Source organism: Mus caroli, chromosome 5 (assembly GCF_900094665.2).
Source record: "Mus caroli chromosome 5, CAROLI_EIJ_v1.1, whole genome shotgun sequence".
NCBI lineage: Eukaryota > Metazoa > Chordata > Mammalia > Rodentia > Muridae > Mus > Mus caroli.
In genome coordinates, this window is record NC_034574.1 from 134703014 (window position 1) to 134723913 (window position 20900).

Sequence of the window (20900 nt, forward strand, 5' to 3'; positions counted from 1 at the left end):
GTGTGTGTGTGTGTGTGTCTCTCTCTCGTGTGTGTGTGTGTCTCTCTCTCTCGTGTGTGTGTGTGTATGTGTGTATGTGTGTGAGTGTGTGTGTGTGTATGTGTGTGTGTGTGTGCGTGTGTGTGTGAGTGTGTGTGAGTGTGTGTGTGTATGTGTGTGTGTATGTGAGTGTGTGTGTGTGAGTGTGTGTGTGTATGTGTGTGTGTATGTGTGTGTGTGAGTGTGTGTGTGAGTGTGTGTGTGTGTCTCTCGTGTGTGTGTGTCTCTCGTGTGTGTGTGTGTGTGTGTCTCTCTCGTGTGTATGTGTATGTGTGTGTGTGTGTGTGTGAGTGTGTGTGTGTGTGTGTATAAGGGCAGCCACGTGAGAAACTATAACCACCCATCTCTTCAACTTTAATTCTTGCCCCAAGCCTTCTGTTACCGAGCCTAGCAGAGCACCATCAGGTGGACTGCCAAAGATGTATCCTCTTCCAGCCATTGCTGTTATCACCTGGGCAGAGCCTAAATTCATCAGGAGACAAAGAACACTCAGGAAACTAAATCACAAACCCAGGGACACGGGACATAGCCTAAGTTGGCATATGAACATTTTTCTAGGGAAATGTTTTTGAGCGTCAGGGCCCTCAAAGGAGGGGCTGTCACTCCACAGGAGAGGCCAGAAAAGCCCTCTTGGAAGTGAACCACATGTGGAGATTTGCAGGACCTGGGCATGTGTGCCACCCTCATAGGAGCTCCAGGGTACAGAAACCTGGATGCAGGAAGTATTGTGGCATCCCTGCCATGCCCAGCACGTGTATTTGCAAGAGCAGAAGTTTCCCAGTCCAAGAGAAGCCAGTGGCATGGATTTTTTTTTTAAAAAAGGCATTTTCAATGTAGTAATATATATTTTAAGTCCAGGGTAATACACGCTGATTGCAGCTAGAAAAATGTTAGCAGACATACAAAGAAAGACTTGCTTATCTGCCTTCACCACAACCAACTGTTGCTGGCAGTCTAGTGAATTCCCTTCCACACTGGAGAGAGAGACCTGTGAGGAATATGAAGGGACCAGAGGATGTCAGGCACATCCCACACAGAGCTGTTGAACAAGCTTTTAGGCAGCAGAACTTGGCAGGCGCAGAGAGAACAGAGCATGAGGCTCCAGGCTGGAACTGTGGAGGGTGGTGTGGACAGTCGCCCACCCCTCAGTTGCTGATAGACATCCCCAGATCGGGGTACCAGGAACAGTCTGGTCCTTGGGAAACAGAAGGCTTCTGTGGAGTATGGATCTGAGCACAGCATCAATGGTCATGATGAGCTGCAGCGTGTGAGAGGCTGTTCTGGGATCTGGTGATGATAAAAAGTGTAGAATATTCTCAAGTCTGCAGTGATCTGTCCCGCCCAATTATTAGTTTTGTGTTATTTGTCTATCAATTTGTCATGCTGTCTTTGTCTCTCTTTCATACTGAAGGCTGACCTCAGACTCGCTATGTAGCTGAGAATGACCTTGAACTCCTGATCCTCCTGCCTCTACCTTCTGAATGTTGGCTTGGCAGGCCTACTCCAATAGTGCAAGTTTATGTGTTGCAAGGCTTGGAACCCCGGACCCTGTGTTTTCCAAGCAGTCGCTCCACCAACTCTCCACCCCCAGCTCACCTGTGCTTCCTTTGTGTGTGTATGTATGGATATCTGTGCACATGTGTGTGTGTGGGGGGGGATACACTCACCCATGCGTGTGGGTATAGTGGATAGAGGTTGACGATGGGTGCCTTGCTCTATTCTCCTCCACCTTGACTTTTGAAACAGGGTCTCTTATTGAAACTGTAGGCCACCATTTCAGCTAGACTAGCCAGGCAGTGAGTCCTGGGTCCCACCTGTCTCTATGCCCCCCTCCCAGCGATGAGGTTACAGACATACATCACTGTGCCCAGCTTCATTCTTGTACTTGTACAAGGAGCACTTCATCCACTGAGCTATTTCTCAGCACCCCTCAGCTTTCTGAAGTGGGGCTGGGTGTCAGCTTCTGGTCCTTCTAGAGAACACTCTCTGAGGCTCCACACTCCTCTGAGCACCCTCTCTAGCATCACTGGAGGCCAGGACTCTCCCAACACAGAGAGAGCCTGGAATCATGGTTTTGTTCTTTTCCCTAATGCCACGGGTGTCTTTTCATGTACAGACCCCGCTGCCTCACACACCGCACTGCGTGAGCTCATTTGCTCTGCTCTGCGAGCCGCTGCTGACTGTCATCACACAATATGTTGAACATCTTCCTCCACGGTTGCTATTATGTCCTTAAAAGCTGATGGGTTTTGTGCTGTTTTGCTTGCCTCGATGGCAGAGGCTTTGTTCTCTGTGCTTCAGAGTGCTCTGGTGCTGTCTTTGAAACTTATCTCACAGGGGTCCTGCTGATAACCTCTGGAGCTGTTCAGGAGTGCTTCCAGCGTGGCTCCTTGTCCTGTGGGATTTTAAATATTGAGCCTCAAGCTCCCCTTTTCAAATGCAGCGCAAGGGGAAGCACCTGTCACAAGTACTGATGGCCATTGTGGGGGCCCAGAAATGGACTAGGATGTGGGTACCAGGGCTCATATACAGGTTGTTCTCTGCCCTGATGGAGAAGATGGTTGACCCATGGGCCTGCTCTTGCCTTATGGAAGGCTCTAAACATCATGACCTACAGAAGGTCATTCCTTACTGTCCGCATGCCACATGTGGAGGCCAGAGGTCAACCTAAGGTATCTTACCTCCAAAGCTGTTGACCCCCCCTCCTTCCCTACCTTTCTCTCCTCTCTCCTCTCTCTCCATCTCTCCCTCTGTCTCTTTCATCTCCATCTCTCTCTTGTTCTCTCCCTCTCTCCCCCCCCCCTCAAAGCTCTCTTCTCTCTTTCTTCTTTTGTTTTAGAAAGGGTCTCCCACTGGCCAGTAAAACACCAGTGAGTCTATACTTACCGATCAGAAATCTCCAGGGATCTGCCTGTCTCTTGCTCCCCACCACACACGGCATTGCAAGTGTGCACTGCCTTACCTGGCTTATTACACAAGTGCCATGGACCCAAACTCACATTTGCCTGCTTATGCATTTTCTCTGCTTTTAATGGTGGAGAAAATAAGGACTGAGGGATGGAGAAATGGTTCTTTAGGGTAGATCCAGGTTTTATATGGCTTATAAAATCCTGGAGCTCATGTTAACACACACACACACACACAGCATTCAAAGGGTCTCTGCTAGGACTTTGTCCTGGTCTCATTCCTGTTGCTCTGACTGAATACTCTAACCAGAAGCACCTAAGTGGAGGAGAGCGTTTATTTGGCTTAGAGTCCATCATTTCAAGGAAAGCGAGACAGGATCTCACTGCATCACACCCACAGTCAAGAGTGGGGAGAGACAGATGCACCCATGCTGCCTGCTGGCTGCGTCCATTCAGCTGGCTTCCTTTACTCGGATACAGTTCAGGGTCCAGCCCCTAAAAGGGCACCACCCACATTCAGGGTGGGTCTGCACATATCAACTAGCCTGATCTAGACATGCCCTCAGTGACATGCCCCAAGGCTTGTCCCCCAGCTGCCTTTAGATCCCGTCAGGGTGACAATACTAACCTCTAGCCAAAAGGGAGATTTGGTGGCCATTGGTGGTGGTGGGTCTAGTTCTCATCCTGTGCTTCCACTCTACTCCAGAGGCAGCAGGTCCTCAAATGCCGCCCTCACACAGCGGCACATTCCACACTTGGAACCCACCTCATCCTCCAGGGCTCCAGCATGGGGACCAAGCATGCCTGCTTTGGCTGGAGCTCTCAGGCGCCCTCTGCTCCAGCTGGTATGCAAATGCACATGGATTCAAGCACTTGCCTGTGTGCACACAAACATACTCATGTTTCCTCCTCTCCGTTTTTGGTATATGTGTGTGTATATGTGTTTGTACTTGTAAAGAGATTCTTGGGTACTTGTGTGTACATGGATGTACAGGCCAGAGGTCAACCTTGGGTGTCCTTCCTCAAGCACTGCTCTGTTTTACACATAGTCTCTCTCTGGACTGAGAGTTCACCAAGTAGGCGAGGCTAGCTGGCCAGAAAGTCTCAGCACTCCTCCTGTGCCCCCCCATATTGTCTTGTTTTGTGGGTTCAGGGAATTGAGTTCAGGTGTTCCCACTTGCAAGGGGAACTCTTTATGCACCAAGCCATCTACGCACCCCTTTGCTAGAGCTTGTCTTACAAAACCCAGAATCTCTTAGGACAGACCCTACTCAGAGCTTTGTAACTGGCATTTTCTTCCTTCACTTAAGACCAACAGTTTGCCAACAAACCCACCTTTTTAAATTGTTTTCTCTTGATAAGCTTGCTGTTATAATTTAGCAGAGTTATCCTGTGTGCCTCACTTTGAGTCTCTCTCTCTCCCTCCCTCCCTCCCTTTCACTCCTGTTGGTGCTGCGTGTGTCCCAGAGCTGAGGAGACCATACTGATGCATGCGCAGATACCCTGTTTTCCCCTGCTGTTGGCTCCCTGTCTTAGAGCCCCTCCCAGAATCCCTCAGGATGCTCAGCCATCACACCGCCTTGGGCTTAGGCAGCAGGACAGTTTCTCAGATGTCCCTCTTTGCCATGACCTTGACAGCTTTGAGGATCTCTGGTGGTTTTAGGAACGCTGCTCAGTTGGAGTTTGCCTGATGCTTCTCTTGTGGTTAGCCTGTGTGGGAGAATGCCCTTCTCCTCAGATCACGTCAAGGGCTCTCCCTGTCAGTTTGACTTAGCACCATCATTGTTAAATACACCATGTGTATGTGTGTGTATGTGTGTGTGTGTCTGTCGGTCTGTCTCTCTGTGTGTATCTGTATGTATGTGTATATACATGTGCAAATGTTCATGTGTGTGAGACCGTGTTCATGTGTATAGACACCAAAGGACAACCTAAGGAATTGTTCTCAATCCCAGCACTCCTTGTTCTTTTAACACAAGGTCTTTCCTGGAGCCTACAGACCACCCATGAGGCTTGGCCAGCAGGCTAGCTAGTGAACTTCCTGTCTTATCTCTTTAGCACTGGGGTTACAAGTGTGTGCCACCATGCCTGACCCTCAAAATACAAACAAAAAAATGTGGGTTCTGGAGGTTGAACTCAGTCTCTCATCCTTTCTGCACAAGCACTTTACTGACTGGGCCTCTCCCCTTGATAAGTCTTTTAAGCTCCGGCAATCTTAGCTTAGTTGGGCCTGGATTTGGCTCTCAGCTGCACCTATCTTGAGTGTGCAGCCTGATCCCAAGGAAATGCAACATCTGTGCTCTCATGCAACATCTGCAAATACAGCCTGGGTGTAGTGGGAAGTGTCTCTGATTTACGTGACACCTCTTCTCTGTGACACAGCTGGGATCTTTGTGGGCACAGGAGAATGACTCAGTATCTTGTCCATCTCAGCAACTCCTCTAGTTTCCATGGATGGCTAGGCAACTAAGAGATGTGACTGGGTTCACCAAGGCACACTAGCACTCTATGACAGTAGCAGCTGGGGAGACACTAGCTTGGCTTCAGTCTCACACACACACACACACCCATGTTTCATTAAGGCCAGCTATTCCCTCACCTGGTAAGGAACAGTTAGTGTCAACACACAGTGCTTGAGTCTCATAAGCTTCAGAGTGCAGACGTGTGCATTGAGGAAGAGACTTTAAAACTAGAAAATAATCAATTTGCTCTTTAATTATGCCACTGAGCTCAGTATCCTGGAGGGACTGGATTTGTTTTCTGTTTGTGTATGGGGTATGCATGTGTCTGCCTGGGTGCTTGCAGGTATACATGTACAGGTCTGTGTGTGTAGGTTTGTGTGTGCAGGTGTGTGCAGGTATGTAGGTGTGCATGTACAGGTATAAATATACAGGTGTAAATATACAGGTTTAAGTGTACAGGTGTGTGGGTGCAGGTGTGCAGGTGTGTGTGTGCGCAGGTGTGTAGGTGCAGGTGTGTAGGTGCAGGTGTGCAGGTGCAGGTGTGCAGGTGTGTGTGGGGTGTGTGGGTGCAGGTGTGCGGGTGTGTGTGTACAGGTCTGTGAGTGCAGGTGTGCGGGTGCAGGTGTGCAGGTGTGTGTGTACAGGTGTGTAGGTGCAGGTGTGCATGTGCATCTGGAGATCAAGGTCAATGTCAAGTGTCTTCTTCCATCTCTCTCCCCCTTGGTTTTGAAGCAAGGTTCCTTGGTGCATCTAGTGCTCACTGACTGACCCAGGCTTGCTGGCCAGTTAGCCCTACAGACCCCCTTGTTTCTTCCCTTCCCAGTGATGGAGGGTCACCTGGCTTTTTAGGTGTGCACTGCAGATCCAAACTCAATTCCTTATGTGGAGCAAATGTTTCTACCCTCTAACCGTCTCTCCAACCCCTACTGTTTTGTCCTAACCAACAGATCCCCCACCAGCTTCTCTTTTGCCTGGTCAGGGGCTATGGTATCTACCCTGAGGGTGCCCAGTGCCCTGGATTTGGGCCACATTTGGATTTGTTGCTGAATCCATCCCCACATCTTCCTGTAGCACCTGGAGGCTGGATTTGAGTCATATTCCATCTGTGCATTTGTGCATATATTATCTATGTGTGTGCATGCCTGTGCCTTGGTGCCTGTGTGTATAGGCATGGGGGCAAGGACATCTGTGCACACCAAACACGAGAAAAAGAAAAAGAAACAGTAAACCCAGCAGTCGTCTGAGCCCACACACAGAACAGAGTGATCAAGTCGTAATATTCTCAGCCTTTCAGAGTCCAGAAGCAGCTACCAGGTCAGGCAGGAGAGGAGCATGTGAGGGGAGGAAGGAGGCAGCAGGAGGCAATGGGAGGCAGTGGGAGGCAGCAGGAAGCAGCGGGAGGCACATGTGTCAGGCCCTTCAGATCCGCCCCTGGCTCTTCAGTCCCTAGGAGGGACCTCACTGGTAGTCTTGTGAGGACTGGCTTGGGGGAGCATCTTCTCAAAAGACTCTGCCTGTTAACGGTCAGGTCCAGATGTGCTGCACCACTTACATCCTAGTGCTCAGCAAGTTTACCGCTCTGGAGCTTGTGAATGAATAAGCAACTTCCCAGACTACTATTTTTAGGGGAGGGGAAGGGTACAAATTATTGTGCCTGTGAGATGGACTAGGCTCATTTTGATCAGCTTTATAGTTTAATTTCTCTACCTGCCAGATCTCTTACCTTCTAGAAGGGATAGAGATAGATAGATAGATAGATAGATAGATAGATAGATAGATAGATAGATCTATAGATGAGACTGGAGCAGTGACAGGACCAGAGACACAGAGAAGAGCAGGGCTCTTCATCAAATCAAACCAGGCAACAGACTCTGTGTCTTAGGTTATGGACATTTAAGAGCTGATATGATATTGGTTTGATATTAATACAGGAACAGCAATGTCTTAGGGTAGATTTGTGTTGCTGTGTCAGAATACCTGAGGCTGGGTAATGTGTAAAGAGGGAGGTTATGTCACACACAGTAGAGAAGTAGAAGGGAAGGCAAGTACATATGAGGCAGCCAAGGAGAGGTGCCAGGTGCGCTTAGAAACCAGCTCTACAATGGAGAAAACTTGCTCCTACAAGAATGGCACTAAACCTTTCTTGTTTGATTGATTGATTGTTGTTTTGTCTTGTCTGTGTGTGTGCTGAGGATTGAACCCCGGGTTCATAAGTGTAGGCAAGCCCACAGCCCCACTCTTCCCTCTAAAAGGTCTCTATACCCCACCCCCACCCCCGGCCCAAGCACTGCATGTCAAAAACATGCCCTGGCATCCTAACTTCTTCTCTTGTTGCTGTGAGAAATACTCCAACAAAAGTAACCCCAGGAGTTTGTTTGTTCTCGTGTACAGTCCATCATGGCAGGGAAACCAAGGTAGGAGGAACAGGAAGCAGCTGGTGACATCACATCCACAGTGGGGAAGCAGAGAGCACTGAACCCATGCTGCTGCTCTGCCTTTTCTCCACTTATACAAGTCAACGATCCCAAATAGGGAGTAGTGACGCCCACTGTGGGCAGGTCTTCCTACCTCCAAGTAATCCTGAAGGCTTGTCCAGACTCTTATTTCACAGATGATTCTAGATTCTGTCAAGTTGCCAGTTAACACTAGCCATCATGTCAGGAAAGTCATTCTCAATATGAGGCTTGAAGGAGACATACCAGATTCAAAGCCCAGCAGGCAACTTCCTGTCCTAAGCCTTCTCTGACCTTCCCGTGCTCTGATGAATTTAGTCCACCAACCAGCAGCCTCCTTCTTCCAATTTTGTCCCTCGGAGGAGGCTCACAAGGGTCTCTAAGCAGAGTAGCTGCTCACTTGCAGACAGCTGAAGAGAAGGCTGGCATGAGTTGCCTGAGAACTATATATACCTCCAGGGTTCTGAAAGGAAGTAGGTGGCACAGTGTGTGAGCCCTGTTGCTTTCTGTTTGTTTACTTGATATCGGTTTCACGATAGATGTGAGGTGACAGGTCCTAGTGAGCTTGATGATCTCTCAATTTCCCAGAAGTTCAAAGGAAACAGAGCATCTCCAAGTGAAACGTTCACTGCAAATGTCGCTCTTCAGGTTCTTCCTATCTCACACCAGCTGTCTTTGGGATGGAACTAATTCTGTAAATGTTAACCTTGGCAAAGGGAGGCTCTGTTCCTACCAGCCTGGCCCAGTTCCTCAGTGTCGGAGACACTTGTCTGACCTTCTGCATCGTCAGAGATGCTCGTGATGGACTCTGCTGAGAAACTGCAGCCTTTATGGGCTGAATGATAGTGACAGAGGCTCAGAGGGAGAGGCTTTTCAACACTAAGGGTGTACATACTATGGAGTTCTGTGTGTGTGTGTGTGTGTGTGTGTGGTACATACATATGCAGATGCTCATACCCATACATGAGTAGGCAAAAGCATGATGCCAGGCATCTTTTCCTGCTGTCCACCTTACTGCCTCAGGACAGGGTCCCTCACTGAGCTGACGCTCACCATCTTCACCAGACTGCCCAGCAAGTTCTCAGGATCTGCCTGTCTGTGCCCCAGTGCTGGGGCTTCAGACACATACTAGCTTTTTATGTGGTACTGGTGATTCAAACCCAAGTCCTCAGCCCAACACTGTGCTTTTAAATGAAGCATAAAGGAATCCCTGTCAACAGCTAATTACCCAAATCACCAAAAAATCAAAAGCCAGGAACATAACATGGCCCAGCTGGTGGTGAAAACTGCATTCCCAGAAAGCTATGCTTGGAAGCAGCTTTGTCTACAATCATTTAAAACAAAATTCCATCTTTACAGCCCAACTGGCGCCATGTTTGGGGCAGCTTGACTTTTGTGTTAAGGAATCTCAGATAATGAATTCTGACCTGGGGCTCGGCATCCCTTTCGTTGCCTTTGGGGTGCCTGAGTTCTGTTTTGGAGCAGTATAAGGCCACCTCGCAGTGACCTGTAAGTAGCTGGAGTGACAGGTACATTTCCCACGAACCCCTGATGTATGCCATGACCTCCAAGTTGGCCATCAGCTTTCTGCAGAAGCAGCTGTGATTTTTATGGGTGGTGTTCATGTGTAGCTGGTGTTTGTTGTCCAAAGACTGAGCAGAAGCTAGCCCACTGGGAACCACACATCTCCTCTCTCTCTCTCTCTCTCTCTCTCTCTCTCTCTCCATTTTTAGAGTAGGCCAAAGGAGGTTGCTATTAACACTGCCTCTGAGGGACGAGAACAATGGTTTGGTTCCCAGGAGAGCCTGCCAGGCACCTATGTGTTCAGAGTTGGAACCCACAGCAGATGCTCAAAGGCACAGCAGGTCACCCTTGGCTGGGCTGAGAGGCACAGTTAAACTCCACAGAAAATCATACAACAGCAGCAGTTCCGCCAGAACATTCCCAAGCCTACCTTGCAGGCAACAGCAGCCCATTCTGCTGACAAAAGCATCCTTTCACACCTGCAGGAAAGCCGCTTCCAAAGGGCGCACAGTCCTTGCTATGAGTTCTATGCCTTTCCCCAGCCAGCTCAGCTCAGGGCGTGGCAGAAACAGGCTGCCGCTCGGCAGATGGGTTGCGAAATGCCTAGCCCGTCCATATTTATCACTGTAATTTCCTTATTAAAATGTTAATGAATATAGTGCTTATTTATCATCCCCTGATGTGTGGAGCATCCTTTTCCTGGAGACAGATCTTCGACCTGCCTGATGGTGAGCCAAGGGACAACTTTCCCCACTTTATACCGAGCTCAGGAATTAAGATTTTTCTTCCTTCTCTTGAAGTGCCATATGCAAGCTGAAGAAGAAGGGAAAAAAAGTTTATTTTGGCTGAGCGGACGGCTCAGTCAGTAAAGTGTTGAGGACCCAAATTTAATTCCCCAGAATCTATCTAAAACTGTCTGATGTGATGGTGTGGGCTTGTCATCCCATGCTGGTGAGACAGGGACAGGAGGCTCCCTGGAGCTCGCTGGCCATGGGGACACAGGGACAGGAGGCTCCTGGAGCTCGCTGGCCAGCCAATCTAGCTGAATGAGTGAGTTCCATACTAGTGAGGGATCCTCTCTCCAATGCAGAATGACCCCCAAGGTTGATCCCTGGCCTCCATGTGCGTGACTGTACACATGCTTGTACAGCATCACCTGTATGCATAGAAACACATAGACAAAGAGAGGAAGGAAGGAAGTAGGGAGGGAGGCAGGCAGGCAGTGTCCATAGGAATAACAGGAGGTTTTGCCCCAGATTTAGGGTGAGTTTCCTGAATTCCATGCCAGCACCCGTATTGCTAGCCCCTCAGCGGAGAGCCTTGCTTTACACATTCATGAGGTGGGCTAGGCACTGCCTCTCCTAGAACTGTCTGGGAAAGCAGACAGGATGGTTCTCGTCCACTCACTGTGGAGATGCATGCTCATACGTGCTGACTCGCTCTGTGCATTCTTGTAGACTCTCCATGGAAAGTGCATCTATCAAATGTTGGCCCGGAGATGACAGGCGTCACCGTGAGTGGCTTGACTCCGGCCCGGACCTATCAGTTCAGGGTGTGCGCTGTGAATCAAGTGGGCAAGGGCCAGTACAGCACAGAGACCAGCAGGTGAGTGAGCCTGATGTACTCCTAGAGCGAGGGTGGTGTGGGTCCCAGCAGTAGATACTGGGAAACCTGAGCAGGGTAAATCCTGGCGTGTATAAGCCAACTGTACTTCCCTTTCACCTGTTCGGAGGCCGCTGTCATAAATCCTTCCAGTGGTGCTCTGTGCCTTCACAGGTCATTCCTGACGGCACAGCCTTCTTTGGGGTGATGGGGGGAAGGGAGCAGGGTCTCATGTAGTCCAGGCTGGCTGGGAATTCCCTGTGTAGCTGAGGATGATCCTTCTCCCTCTACCAAAACAGAGTGCTGAGATTACAGATGTGAACACCACACCCAAATTATATAGTGCTGGGGGTGGAACCCAGGGCTTCATGTCTGTCCTAGCATCATTTCTGTTGCTGTGATGAAATACCCTGATAAAAGCAATGTAGGAGAGGAAGGGTTTGTTTCAGCTTACAGTTCCAGGTTACTGTCAATCAAGACAGAATGGTCAAGACAGAACCTCAAGCCGCTGGCCATATCATACCCAGGGTCAAGAGCAGAGGGAAACTGGCACATACATGCTTGCTTGCGCTCATCTAGATTTCCTCAGGTCAGGATCTCTTTCCTAGGGAATGATACTGCCCACAGTGAGCGGGATCTTCCCATGTCAATCAACTTAATTAAGACAATCCCCCACAGACGTGCCTACAGACCAACCTAATTAATGTAGGTAATTCCTCATTGAGACTGTCCTCCCAGGTGATCCTAGGCTTTGTCAAGGTGACAGAACTAATCAGAATGGCAGATGAGCGACATATGCCATACATCTGCCATTGCCTCCTGGCCCAGTTGTTGCCATGTTGAATCATACCTCATGCACACATGGCCTCCATGGGGTCAGCTGCATGTTTGGGGCTGGTTTTCTCCTCAAAAAAGCCTCTGGGCTGGGTGCCTTGTTGCTGTCCCTCACTTCTCTCCCTGTTATATTTTCATCTTTAGATTGATGTTACCCGAAGAACCACCAAGTGCTCCCCCAAAAAACATTGTGGCCAGTGGGAGAACCAACCAGTCCATCATGGTACAGTGGCAGCCACCACCCGAAACAGAGCACAATGGGGTGCTTCGGGGCTACATCCTCAGGCAAGTACCTAGGACAGGCCTTCAGGGTGTCCCATTAACTGTTCAGGTCAAGTGACAGACTCTAGGGAGGGATGCTGACTGGAGCAAAGCAGATTTCAAAGCTAATGGCTGCCTCTGTGGAGCCTCTCTGGGTATGGTCACCTTCAGAGGCCACACAGACTAGCATCAGAGGTTGCACTGAACTGAAGAATAAAAGGGGCATTATGGGAAAGATCGCAGACGTGTTCTTCCTGGTGAAGCCTTCCTTCAGAGAATATGTATATTTATAAGCACAATCACTTAATGAATACTAATTAAATTGATGTAGCTATTAACCTACAGCCACTATGCTAACTTGTTATACCATTTTGCCAGATCTTCTGGCATATCAAAGAAAAACATTATACTGTGTGTATATGTATGTGGGTATGTGTACTTAAGTGTAATACCCCAGGAGGCCAGAAGAGGGCCTCTGTCAAATGCACTAGCCCAGTGGTTCTCAACCTTCTCAATGCTGTGGCCCTTCAATATAGTTCCTCATGTTGTAATGACTCCTCAACTGTAAAATTATTTTTGTTGCTACTTCATGACTCTAATTTTGCAAAAATTACAAAGAGGTCCCTGTCCTACAACTTGAGTTGCAGGCAGTTGTAAGCTGGGAACTAACTCAACTCAGGTTCACAGCAAGAGCTGTAACCGGGGTGTCATCTTTCCAGCACGCCCCAAAAATGTATTTACATATCTGTATACAGGTGAATATACATACACACATTCACAACTTGGCAATGTTTAGGTGCTGTGAATGAAAGCGATGTATTTTTTAAATATAGGGCACGATGAATGGACACAATGAATGCCAGTCAGATGTTGCCAACGGGAGGGCAGGTTGCTAGCCCAGCCGTAGCAGGGACTTTGGGCTTGGGAGTGTATTGATAATTGTCTGAGAGAGAGAAGCACCTCTTTGCCTGACCTGCCACCAATGTTATCACTGCAGAGCTTTTTTTGGGACAAATTAAAAGAAAAACAATCGATTTGAATTCAAGGATAATCGTTACATCTCCTCTCATAGTGTGTACTGTTGTTTGTTAATTTTATCAGCTTCACTGAGGCAGGAGTGGATCCATTATCCCCCCTCTCCAGATGCCTCCCCTGGCTTACACTGGAACTGGGGTTCCACAGAGGCCTTCACTGGACAAGTGGGTTCCCTAGGAAGAACTCTGTGAACAAGTTCTGTTATGCGTTTCTGCATTTTTGTTTGAGAAAGTTCTCCTGTAGCCCAGGCTAGCCCAGAACTCATTAATGTAGCTAAAGACACTCTTGACCATCTTATCCTTCTGCCTGCAGGTCCCAAGCACTGTCTTTACAGGTGGCATTCACCACCATAAACGCCTCTAAACCAGCAGTTCTCAACCTGCGGGACACAGCCCCTGGGGGGTGGTAGGGGGGGGCGTTGACTTTCCCTCCAACTTTAGACATCCCTCATGGCCACAGCCGTCAGCTAGTGAAAATAATTAGCCTGCCCTCTCTTTAGCCACCGCCTTTCTCAGAAGCAGAAGGAAGTTTCCCGAGGCTGAGCCTGTCAAGTAGGGGCTGTGATGTTTGTCCCATTGAACACGCTTGGGGCACAGAGCCTAATAATGAAACAAGAGTCACTTGGGACCATCAGAAAGCACAGATATTTACATTATGATGCATATCGGCAGCAAAATTACAGTTAGGAAGTAGCAATGAAAACAACCTTATGATTGGGGTCGCCATAGCATGAGGAACTGTATGCATTAAAGGGTCGGGGCATGAAAAGAGTTGAGAGGCATTGTTCTAAACAAATACTTCTGAAAGAGCTGTGGGCTTTCCCTAATAACTCTTAGAGACAAGGTGCCCACCGAGGTCTCCTTCTTTCTTCCCTTTATTCATTATTTGCAGGTTTATTATATTTCTTTCACTATTTAATGGATGGAGGTGTGTCAGACAACAACTTGTAGGCGTCAGTTCTGGTCTTCTACCATGTGGGTCCCAGAAATCAAAGGTTATCAGCTTTGCAGCAAGGGCCTCCACCTGGTACCATTCCTCTGGCTGTTTCTTTCTGTGTCAATGTCTCAGGTAGCTCAGGTTGGCCTCCAACTAACAATGTAGCCCAGGATGACCTTCTCCTCCTGATCTCTTGCTTCTCCCTCCCAAAGGCTGGAATGACATGAGTGTGCTACCACGCCCAGCTTGAAAATGTCAGTCCTTTAGCTCTATTTGCTTTGACTTCGAAGGGCATACGACTTTAGTCACCCACTGTTCAGCTAACGGTGAGAAGGGAGGCTGGACTTCTAAGTATGGTGGGAAAACCTGAAATAAAAATGGTGGCTGGAGAGAAGTCTCCTTTACCCAAAATCCCTTGCTCTGAGCAAGCCAGAGCTGAGGATCGCAGGCAGCCCCCCGCTGTCCCTAAGGTTCCCCCCAGCCCACCATCTTCCCTTAACCGACACTCAGCCTTGTCTGTCTAATGGGGCTTCAAGGATCAATAGAAAGTCAATGCCCATGGTTCCTCAATTCCTCGTATCTCTACTCACAGCTGTCACCCTCCATTTATGAAAGGTCAGAGAGCTACAGCAGTGTCATCCTGCAGCAGTGGCCCTGGGCTCTGTTCCAGCTGGTGGCAGTTGCCAGTGGCCTGACCTTCCTGCCCATCCTCCTGCTGCCTCCTGTGGCTCAAGGATGACTTTCCCTCCAACTTTAGACATCCCTCATGTCCGCACCCATCAGCTAATGAAAATAATTAGCTTGCCCTCTCCACAGCCGCCGCCTTTCTCAGCAGCAGAAGGAAGTTTCCCGAGGCTGAGCCTGTCAAGTAGGGGCTGTGATGTTTGTCCCATTGAACATGCTTGGGGCACAGAGCCTAATAATAAAACTGTCTGATGTTATGAGGCCTCACGGTAGACTGCGCATCTCTCTATTTTGCAGGATTACTGTCCTTAAAGGATCCTTGGTGACAGTGCTGTTGGAGTGGAGTAGGGGGAAAGGGCATCTGTGCTGTTGACAGCTTAAATCCAAGAAAACCCTCAAAAAATGAGGGCACACCACCCCAGGCCTTAAATATCAAAGAGTGTGGAAGTTAAAGACCTGGACCAAAATCCATTTGCCTGCAAACATTTCTGAGCAAGACTCCAGCTTGCATATCGTTGTTGGCGAGCGAGAACCCTCCAGGGCACGGGCTCTGTGTCGGATCCAACACACAACGCATGGGAGCAAATGGAAAATAAATCACCTTGGTGACTCACACCGAAAGAAGTAGTTAGGATACTCTCGCAGTGATAAAATATTTATAATAATAGGCAGAGCATTTCTCCGAGCGGCGCTCAGGGTTATGTCCTTAGAAAGAAAGAGAAAATGCTCTCCTGTTTATTTCTGGATAAAAACTCATCTGTTCTGGCTCAGCCGGTGTCCAGGGTAACAGATCCTCCTAGAGAGGAGGGAGGGTGCTCTGAGAGCTCCTCCCTCACCTTGACCTCCTCAGACATCCGGCATACATCACCAGAGCTCCTAGAGCCTGGGCCTGAGTGGACCTCCCTGCCTAATTGTTTTCAAAAAGTGAATCTTAGAGATCGCTCATTGAGTGGCTGAGGACACTGTAGCTGGGACAGGCTTTGTGTTCTGAGCAAGGACTTCAGCTTGTGTCCCCCAATACTAATTTCATAACTTTTCCATGGAGAGTGTACTGGGTAGTTAAGGGCTTCCCTTTTCAAGGCTTGTTTTGCAATGTCTCCTAGAAGGCTGTAAAGAAACATCTACTTAGGACCTGGGGAGAGATTGCTCAGGGGATGAGAGGGCTGGCTCTGCAGACATGAGGGGCTAAGGGTGAATCCTAGCATCCACATAAAGAACTGGGTATGGTATCACATGTCAGTCCCCCCAGGGCTGCACCTTGGGGTAGGGGCCAGACATGGGGAGCTCTGAAGTCCATTTACCAGCCCACCTACCCAAATGGATGAGCTCCATGTTCAGTGACAGACCCTGGGAAAGAGAGGGTGGCTGACGTTGACCTCTGGCCTCCAAGTGCAGTGGTACATAGGTAACATATGCATCCACATGCACACCTGCACACACACACACACACACACACACACCTGCACACACACAGACACACAGACACACACACACATATACACCACACACACACACACATACACACTCACACACAGACACACAATACACAGATACACACACAGAGACACACACACATACACAGACACACACACACACCACACACACACACACACTCACACCTGCACAGACACACACACACAGACACACACACACTCACACACACACCTGCACACACACAGACACACACAGACACAGGCACACACACACACTCACACACACAACTGCACACACACAGACATACACAGACACAGGCACACACACACACTCACACACACAACTGCACACACACAGACATACACATACACAGATACACACACACACACACAGAGACACACACATACACAGACACACACATACCACACACACACACACACACACACACACACACATGAACACATAGATACTGTACACACACAAATAGAAACGATAATAATTAAACATCTCCCCGGCACTGTCTTGAAGGGGGCACATTTTGACAGTCATAAGAAAAAGGATGGTGGACGATCCCTTGGGTGCATCTTTCTTGAGAGAGTGGCACCGAGGTGTCCTTACAGTGGAGATGCATATCCACTGGGCTCTCTAGGTTGTATACCTAATAGGATGCATTACGGTGAGATTTAAAAAAAGATGTGCAAGGCCTCAGTTTCAAGTTAAGCATTTCCTCTTGTTACTACAATCTTATGCAAATTTTGTGGACTTCTTAGGTCAAGGAGATGAGGAGTGAGACATTGACACTTGGGGCTGCAAGCATTTTGACTGTTTTGTTTGTTTGTTTGGTTTTGAGGCAGAAGTTCATGTAGCCCAGGCTAGCCCCAAACTCCTTATGCAGCCAAGGATGACCTTGGCCTTCTGATCTTCCTGCCTCCACTTTCCAAGTGCTAGGATTACAAACTGGCACCGCTTTATCCAGTGTACCAGGTGCCGGCGCACAACCAGGGGCTCCAGCTTGCAGGCAAGCTTTCTGTCATGAGCCACACACACCCTCTGCTCGTTTATTTAACATCCTTGTATGAAATCTATCCCAGGGTACTTTGAGAATTATCTGCTGATGTTTCTAGACTCTCAGTTAGCAGGTGACACAACCTGGATCCCAGCATGAGGGCTGTCTTTCCCTTCTTAGGTCCCTTCATTGTGCCTGCATTCCTAGCCTGCCTCTGAGGGGATCATTTTGTCCTATGGTCTCCAAGGGCTCCATCCATATCACTTGGCTCTGTTATTTCTGGGCCTGTGTTGAGACAGAGTCAGAGCAGAAAGGCCTACAGAATGACTATGGAGGAGCCAGGTACAAAGTATACATTTTGAAGGCTTGGCCATAGTGACCTGCCTTCTCCAGCAGGCCCCACCTGGTTCCTGCCAACTCCTGAATCAGTTATGAATCTGCTGATTAGATCAGACTTCCCCCATCCGACCCACCAGGGAGGAGTCAGGATTTAAACACGAGAGTTTATCTAACTCAAAACACAACTCCACCTCAAATGGGTAAGGGAACATATTCTAGAATCAAATCTAAGTGACCATGGTCCAGGGTCACAGACTTAGGGTCACTTCAAATTCTGGGTTCTAACATTATTACAGCTCCTTGAAGTTTTGTAGTCAAGGAACAAAAAGGTCATAAATCAAAGCACTTTTTCAGATACAGTGATAGAAAAATGAGTAGGTAAATGGGCGAGGCAGGGCTGGGGTGGCGGGGGTGGGGGTGTCAGCTATTGCCCTCAGATGCTAGCTAATGGCACACACAGCCTTTTGGTTGGTAGAAGCTAGTGGTCTGCTAAGCTAATTCATTTCATCCTTGTTAATCACAAGGATGTTAAGTCAGACATAGAGGTAGGCAAGGAATGGCTATCAAGGGAAGGTGGCCCAAGATTAATTTTAATTAGATTTCAGACCTGCAACACTCCAACCTCCCCCACCATCACTGAAGTTCTGCTAGTCAGTCAATGAGTCTTGCAGGGCCCAACAGAAAGTACAGGCCTTCTCGAGAGCTTGAAAATTCATGCCTGTTTGGTAGGATGAAGAGAAAGGCCGGCTTTGACCTTCATGCCTTTAATCTGTCTGCCCTTCAGCATTTCTGTTCCCTACCAAGTGGGCCTCACCAAGCACAAATGCTTCCTAAAATAAGAAGAATATCCTCAGAAAGTCCTGGATTGCAAGAAGAAACTTGTATGGCCTCATTTGCATATCCCTCAAGGAAGTCACAGTATAGAGAAACATCTGTATTTTCAGGTCTTGTTTGTTTCTTCCAACCATGGTGACCTTGCTGGCCTCAGAGTCCCTATGCTGGGTGTGTCCCTTTCCTCTGCTCTGTCAGGCATGCTGTGAGAAGTTAGCAGCAGGTATGCTGCCTCTCTGTCTGAGCCTCTGTCAGGCTCGCTCTGGATATCACGCAAAGCCGCATCTCCGAGAGGCCTGCTTTGAGAAGCTTCACGATGACTGTGCGTGTCTCTCATCTTACCCGGGGGAACTGAGCCAGAAAAGCTCTGTGAATTAACTGAGCCACTTCAGTACATTAACTTCTATAAACGGAATCATGGAAAAACATTTGCTAATCAAAATAATGCAGGAGAAAAAAGCCTTTCCGCAGTACAAAAGCCGTTCCCTGAATTCATGCCTCTTTTTTTTTTTTTTTTTTTTTTTTGTAAGAGCTGGCTTGTGTAAGCATCTTGTTAATAAATATAACTTTAAATTTCTGCTCCAGGGCACTGAAGACACATTACCCAAGAACTCACAAAGCACACTCCCCCACCCAAAAAAAAAAAAAAAAACCCTTAATTTGTCATACTCAGACGTTTTAGAAGTTTTAACACCTTTACAAAGCCACTTACTATGGGTCAGTAATGGGATATCTCTGGACAGTCTAGACTATTCTTAAATGGAAACAGAATGGAGGACTTGGACAGAGGCCAGGAACATACAGGCCGCTGGCTTCCCGATTTCTCCCCACAGTGCACTCTCAGGAGGCAGCCTTTCTCCCCACCCCTCACGGAGATCCGTGGCGGAAGCTTGACCCATAGTCACTGTACGTACTTGGCAGTTCACACTATAGTCACTGTACATACTTGGCAGTTCACACTATAGTCACTGTACATACTTGGCAGTTCACACCATAGTCACGGTACATACTTGGCAGTTCACACCTGAAGTGTAGAATCTTTAAAACATAATAATACAGAACTATGTAACTTGGGTGTTCAGGAAGCTGAGGATGGATCCAAGTGAAGCCTGGGCTGCATAGCAAACCCTGTCTCTAAAGGAAGGAAGGAAGGAAGGAAGTGGGAGAGAGGGGCAGAGGGAGGGAGGGAGCCATTATTTTGGTTCCAACAGCCTACCCCTCCCCATATCCTCCTTCTAGCAGCAGGGGCACTCTAAGCCTTAACTGGTGGTGTAGGTTTTAAGAATAACTTTGGCTAATCTCTCATTTGGGGGGAGGGGCATTTCTATTACATTTTTTTCAAAAGGAAAACAGACTGGGTATAGAGGTGCATGCATGCAGTCGCAGAACTTAGGTTGAGATGTGAAGATTACTGCAAGTCAGAGCCCAATCTGGACTACAACAGTGACTAGGATCTCTCTCAAAGCAACAGTAACAAAAACAACAGAACTTTCCCATGACCATACAGAAGTTCAAGCCCACTCTACTTCACCTGGAGTTTACAGTCACCATGAGATTAGAGTATAGCAAGCATGAAGCCATTGCCCAAGGCAAGCTCTGCTCAGGGATGAGCTCAAAGCCCAGCTCATGGCTGCTTCCCTCTGCCTTCCTCTTGAGATGATCCCAGTCCACTGTGGGCGGTGTCCCTACAGTACTCACGCCTGTGCTTCCTCTCTGCTGCAGGTACCGCCTGGCTGGCCTGCCTGGGGAACACCAGCAGAGGAACATCAGCAGCCCAGAGGTGAACTACTGCCTGGTCACCGACCTCATCATCTGGACCCAGTACGAGATCCAGGTGGCTGCCTACAACGGGGCAGGCCTGGGTGTCTTCAGCAGGGCAGTGACCGAGTACACCTTACAAGGAGGTGAGCTGCAAGGTGGGGGGTGGGGGGAAACTGTGGGAATCTGGGAACTGGGGTTGGCAAGGTCTGATTGAAATGTGCAACTCTCAAGTGAAGTGTCTACAAAAACACAGGTCTTACCTCAAAATGGGTAAAAGCCAGTTTATTTTGGAGCCAGACATGAGTGACCACAGACAAGGAATACAGATTTGAGTGGATCCAAAAGTCGTACTCCACTGTTGTAGAGCAAAGAAAGTCATAAATCAAGACACTGTTCAAATTCCTTGGTGGAAAGCTCACAGCAAAGCAGGACAGTTGCTGTCTCAGGCCTGTTGTTGTCTGATGGTGTCACAGGCCTTGGATGCTGTCTGATGCTGTCACAGGCAGGCCTCGGATGCTGTCTGATGGTGTCACAGGCCTCAGATGCTGTCTGATGGTGTCTCAGGCCTGTTGCTGTCTGATGGTGTCACAGGCCTCAGATGCTGTCTGATGCTGTCTCAGGCCTGTTGCTGTCTGATGGTGTCACAGGCCTCAGATGCTGTCTGATGCTGTCTCAGGCCTGTTGCTGTCTGATGCTGTCACAGGCCTCGGATGCTGTCTGATGGTGTCTCAAGCCTGTTGCTGTCTGATGGTGTCTCAGGCCTCGGATGCTGTCTGATGCTGTCACAGGCCTC

At 48.6% G+C, this 20900-nt stretch overlaps 1 protein-coding gene across 1 annotated transcript in view; it reads left to right on the plus strand.

The window, feature by feature from the left end:
• Window positions 1-20900, plus strand: part of Sdk1 (sidekick cell adhesion molecule 1) — a 713594-nt gene that overhangs the window by 486191 nt on the left and 206503 nt on the right. Inside the window, exons 15-17 of the mRNA XM_029477307.1 lie at window positions 10842-10989; window positions 11965-12105; window positions 20069-20250. Coding sequence (XP_029333167.1) covers window positions 10842-10989; window positions 11965-12105; window positions 20069-20250 — 471 coding nt within the window. The remainder of the gene's footprint in view (window positions 1-10841; window positions 10990-11964; window positions 12106-20068; window positions 20251-20900) is intronic.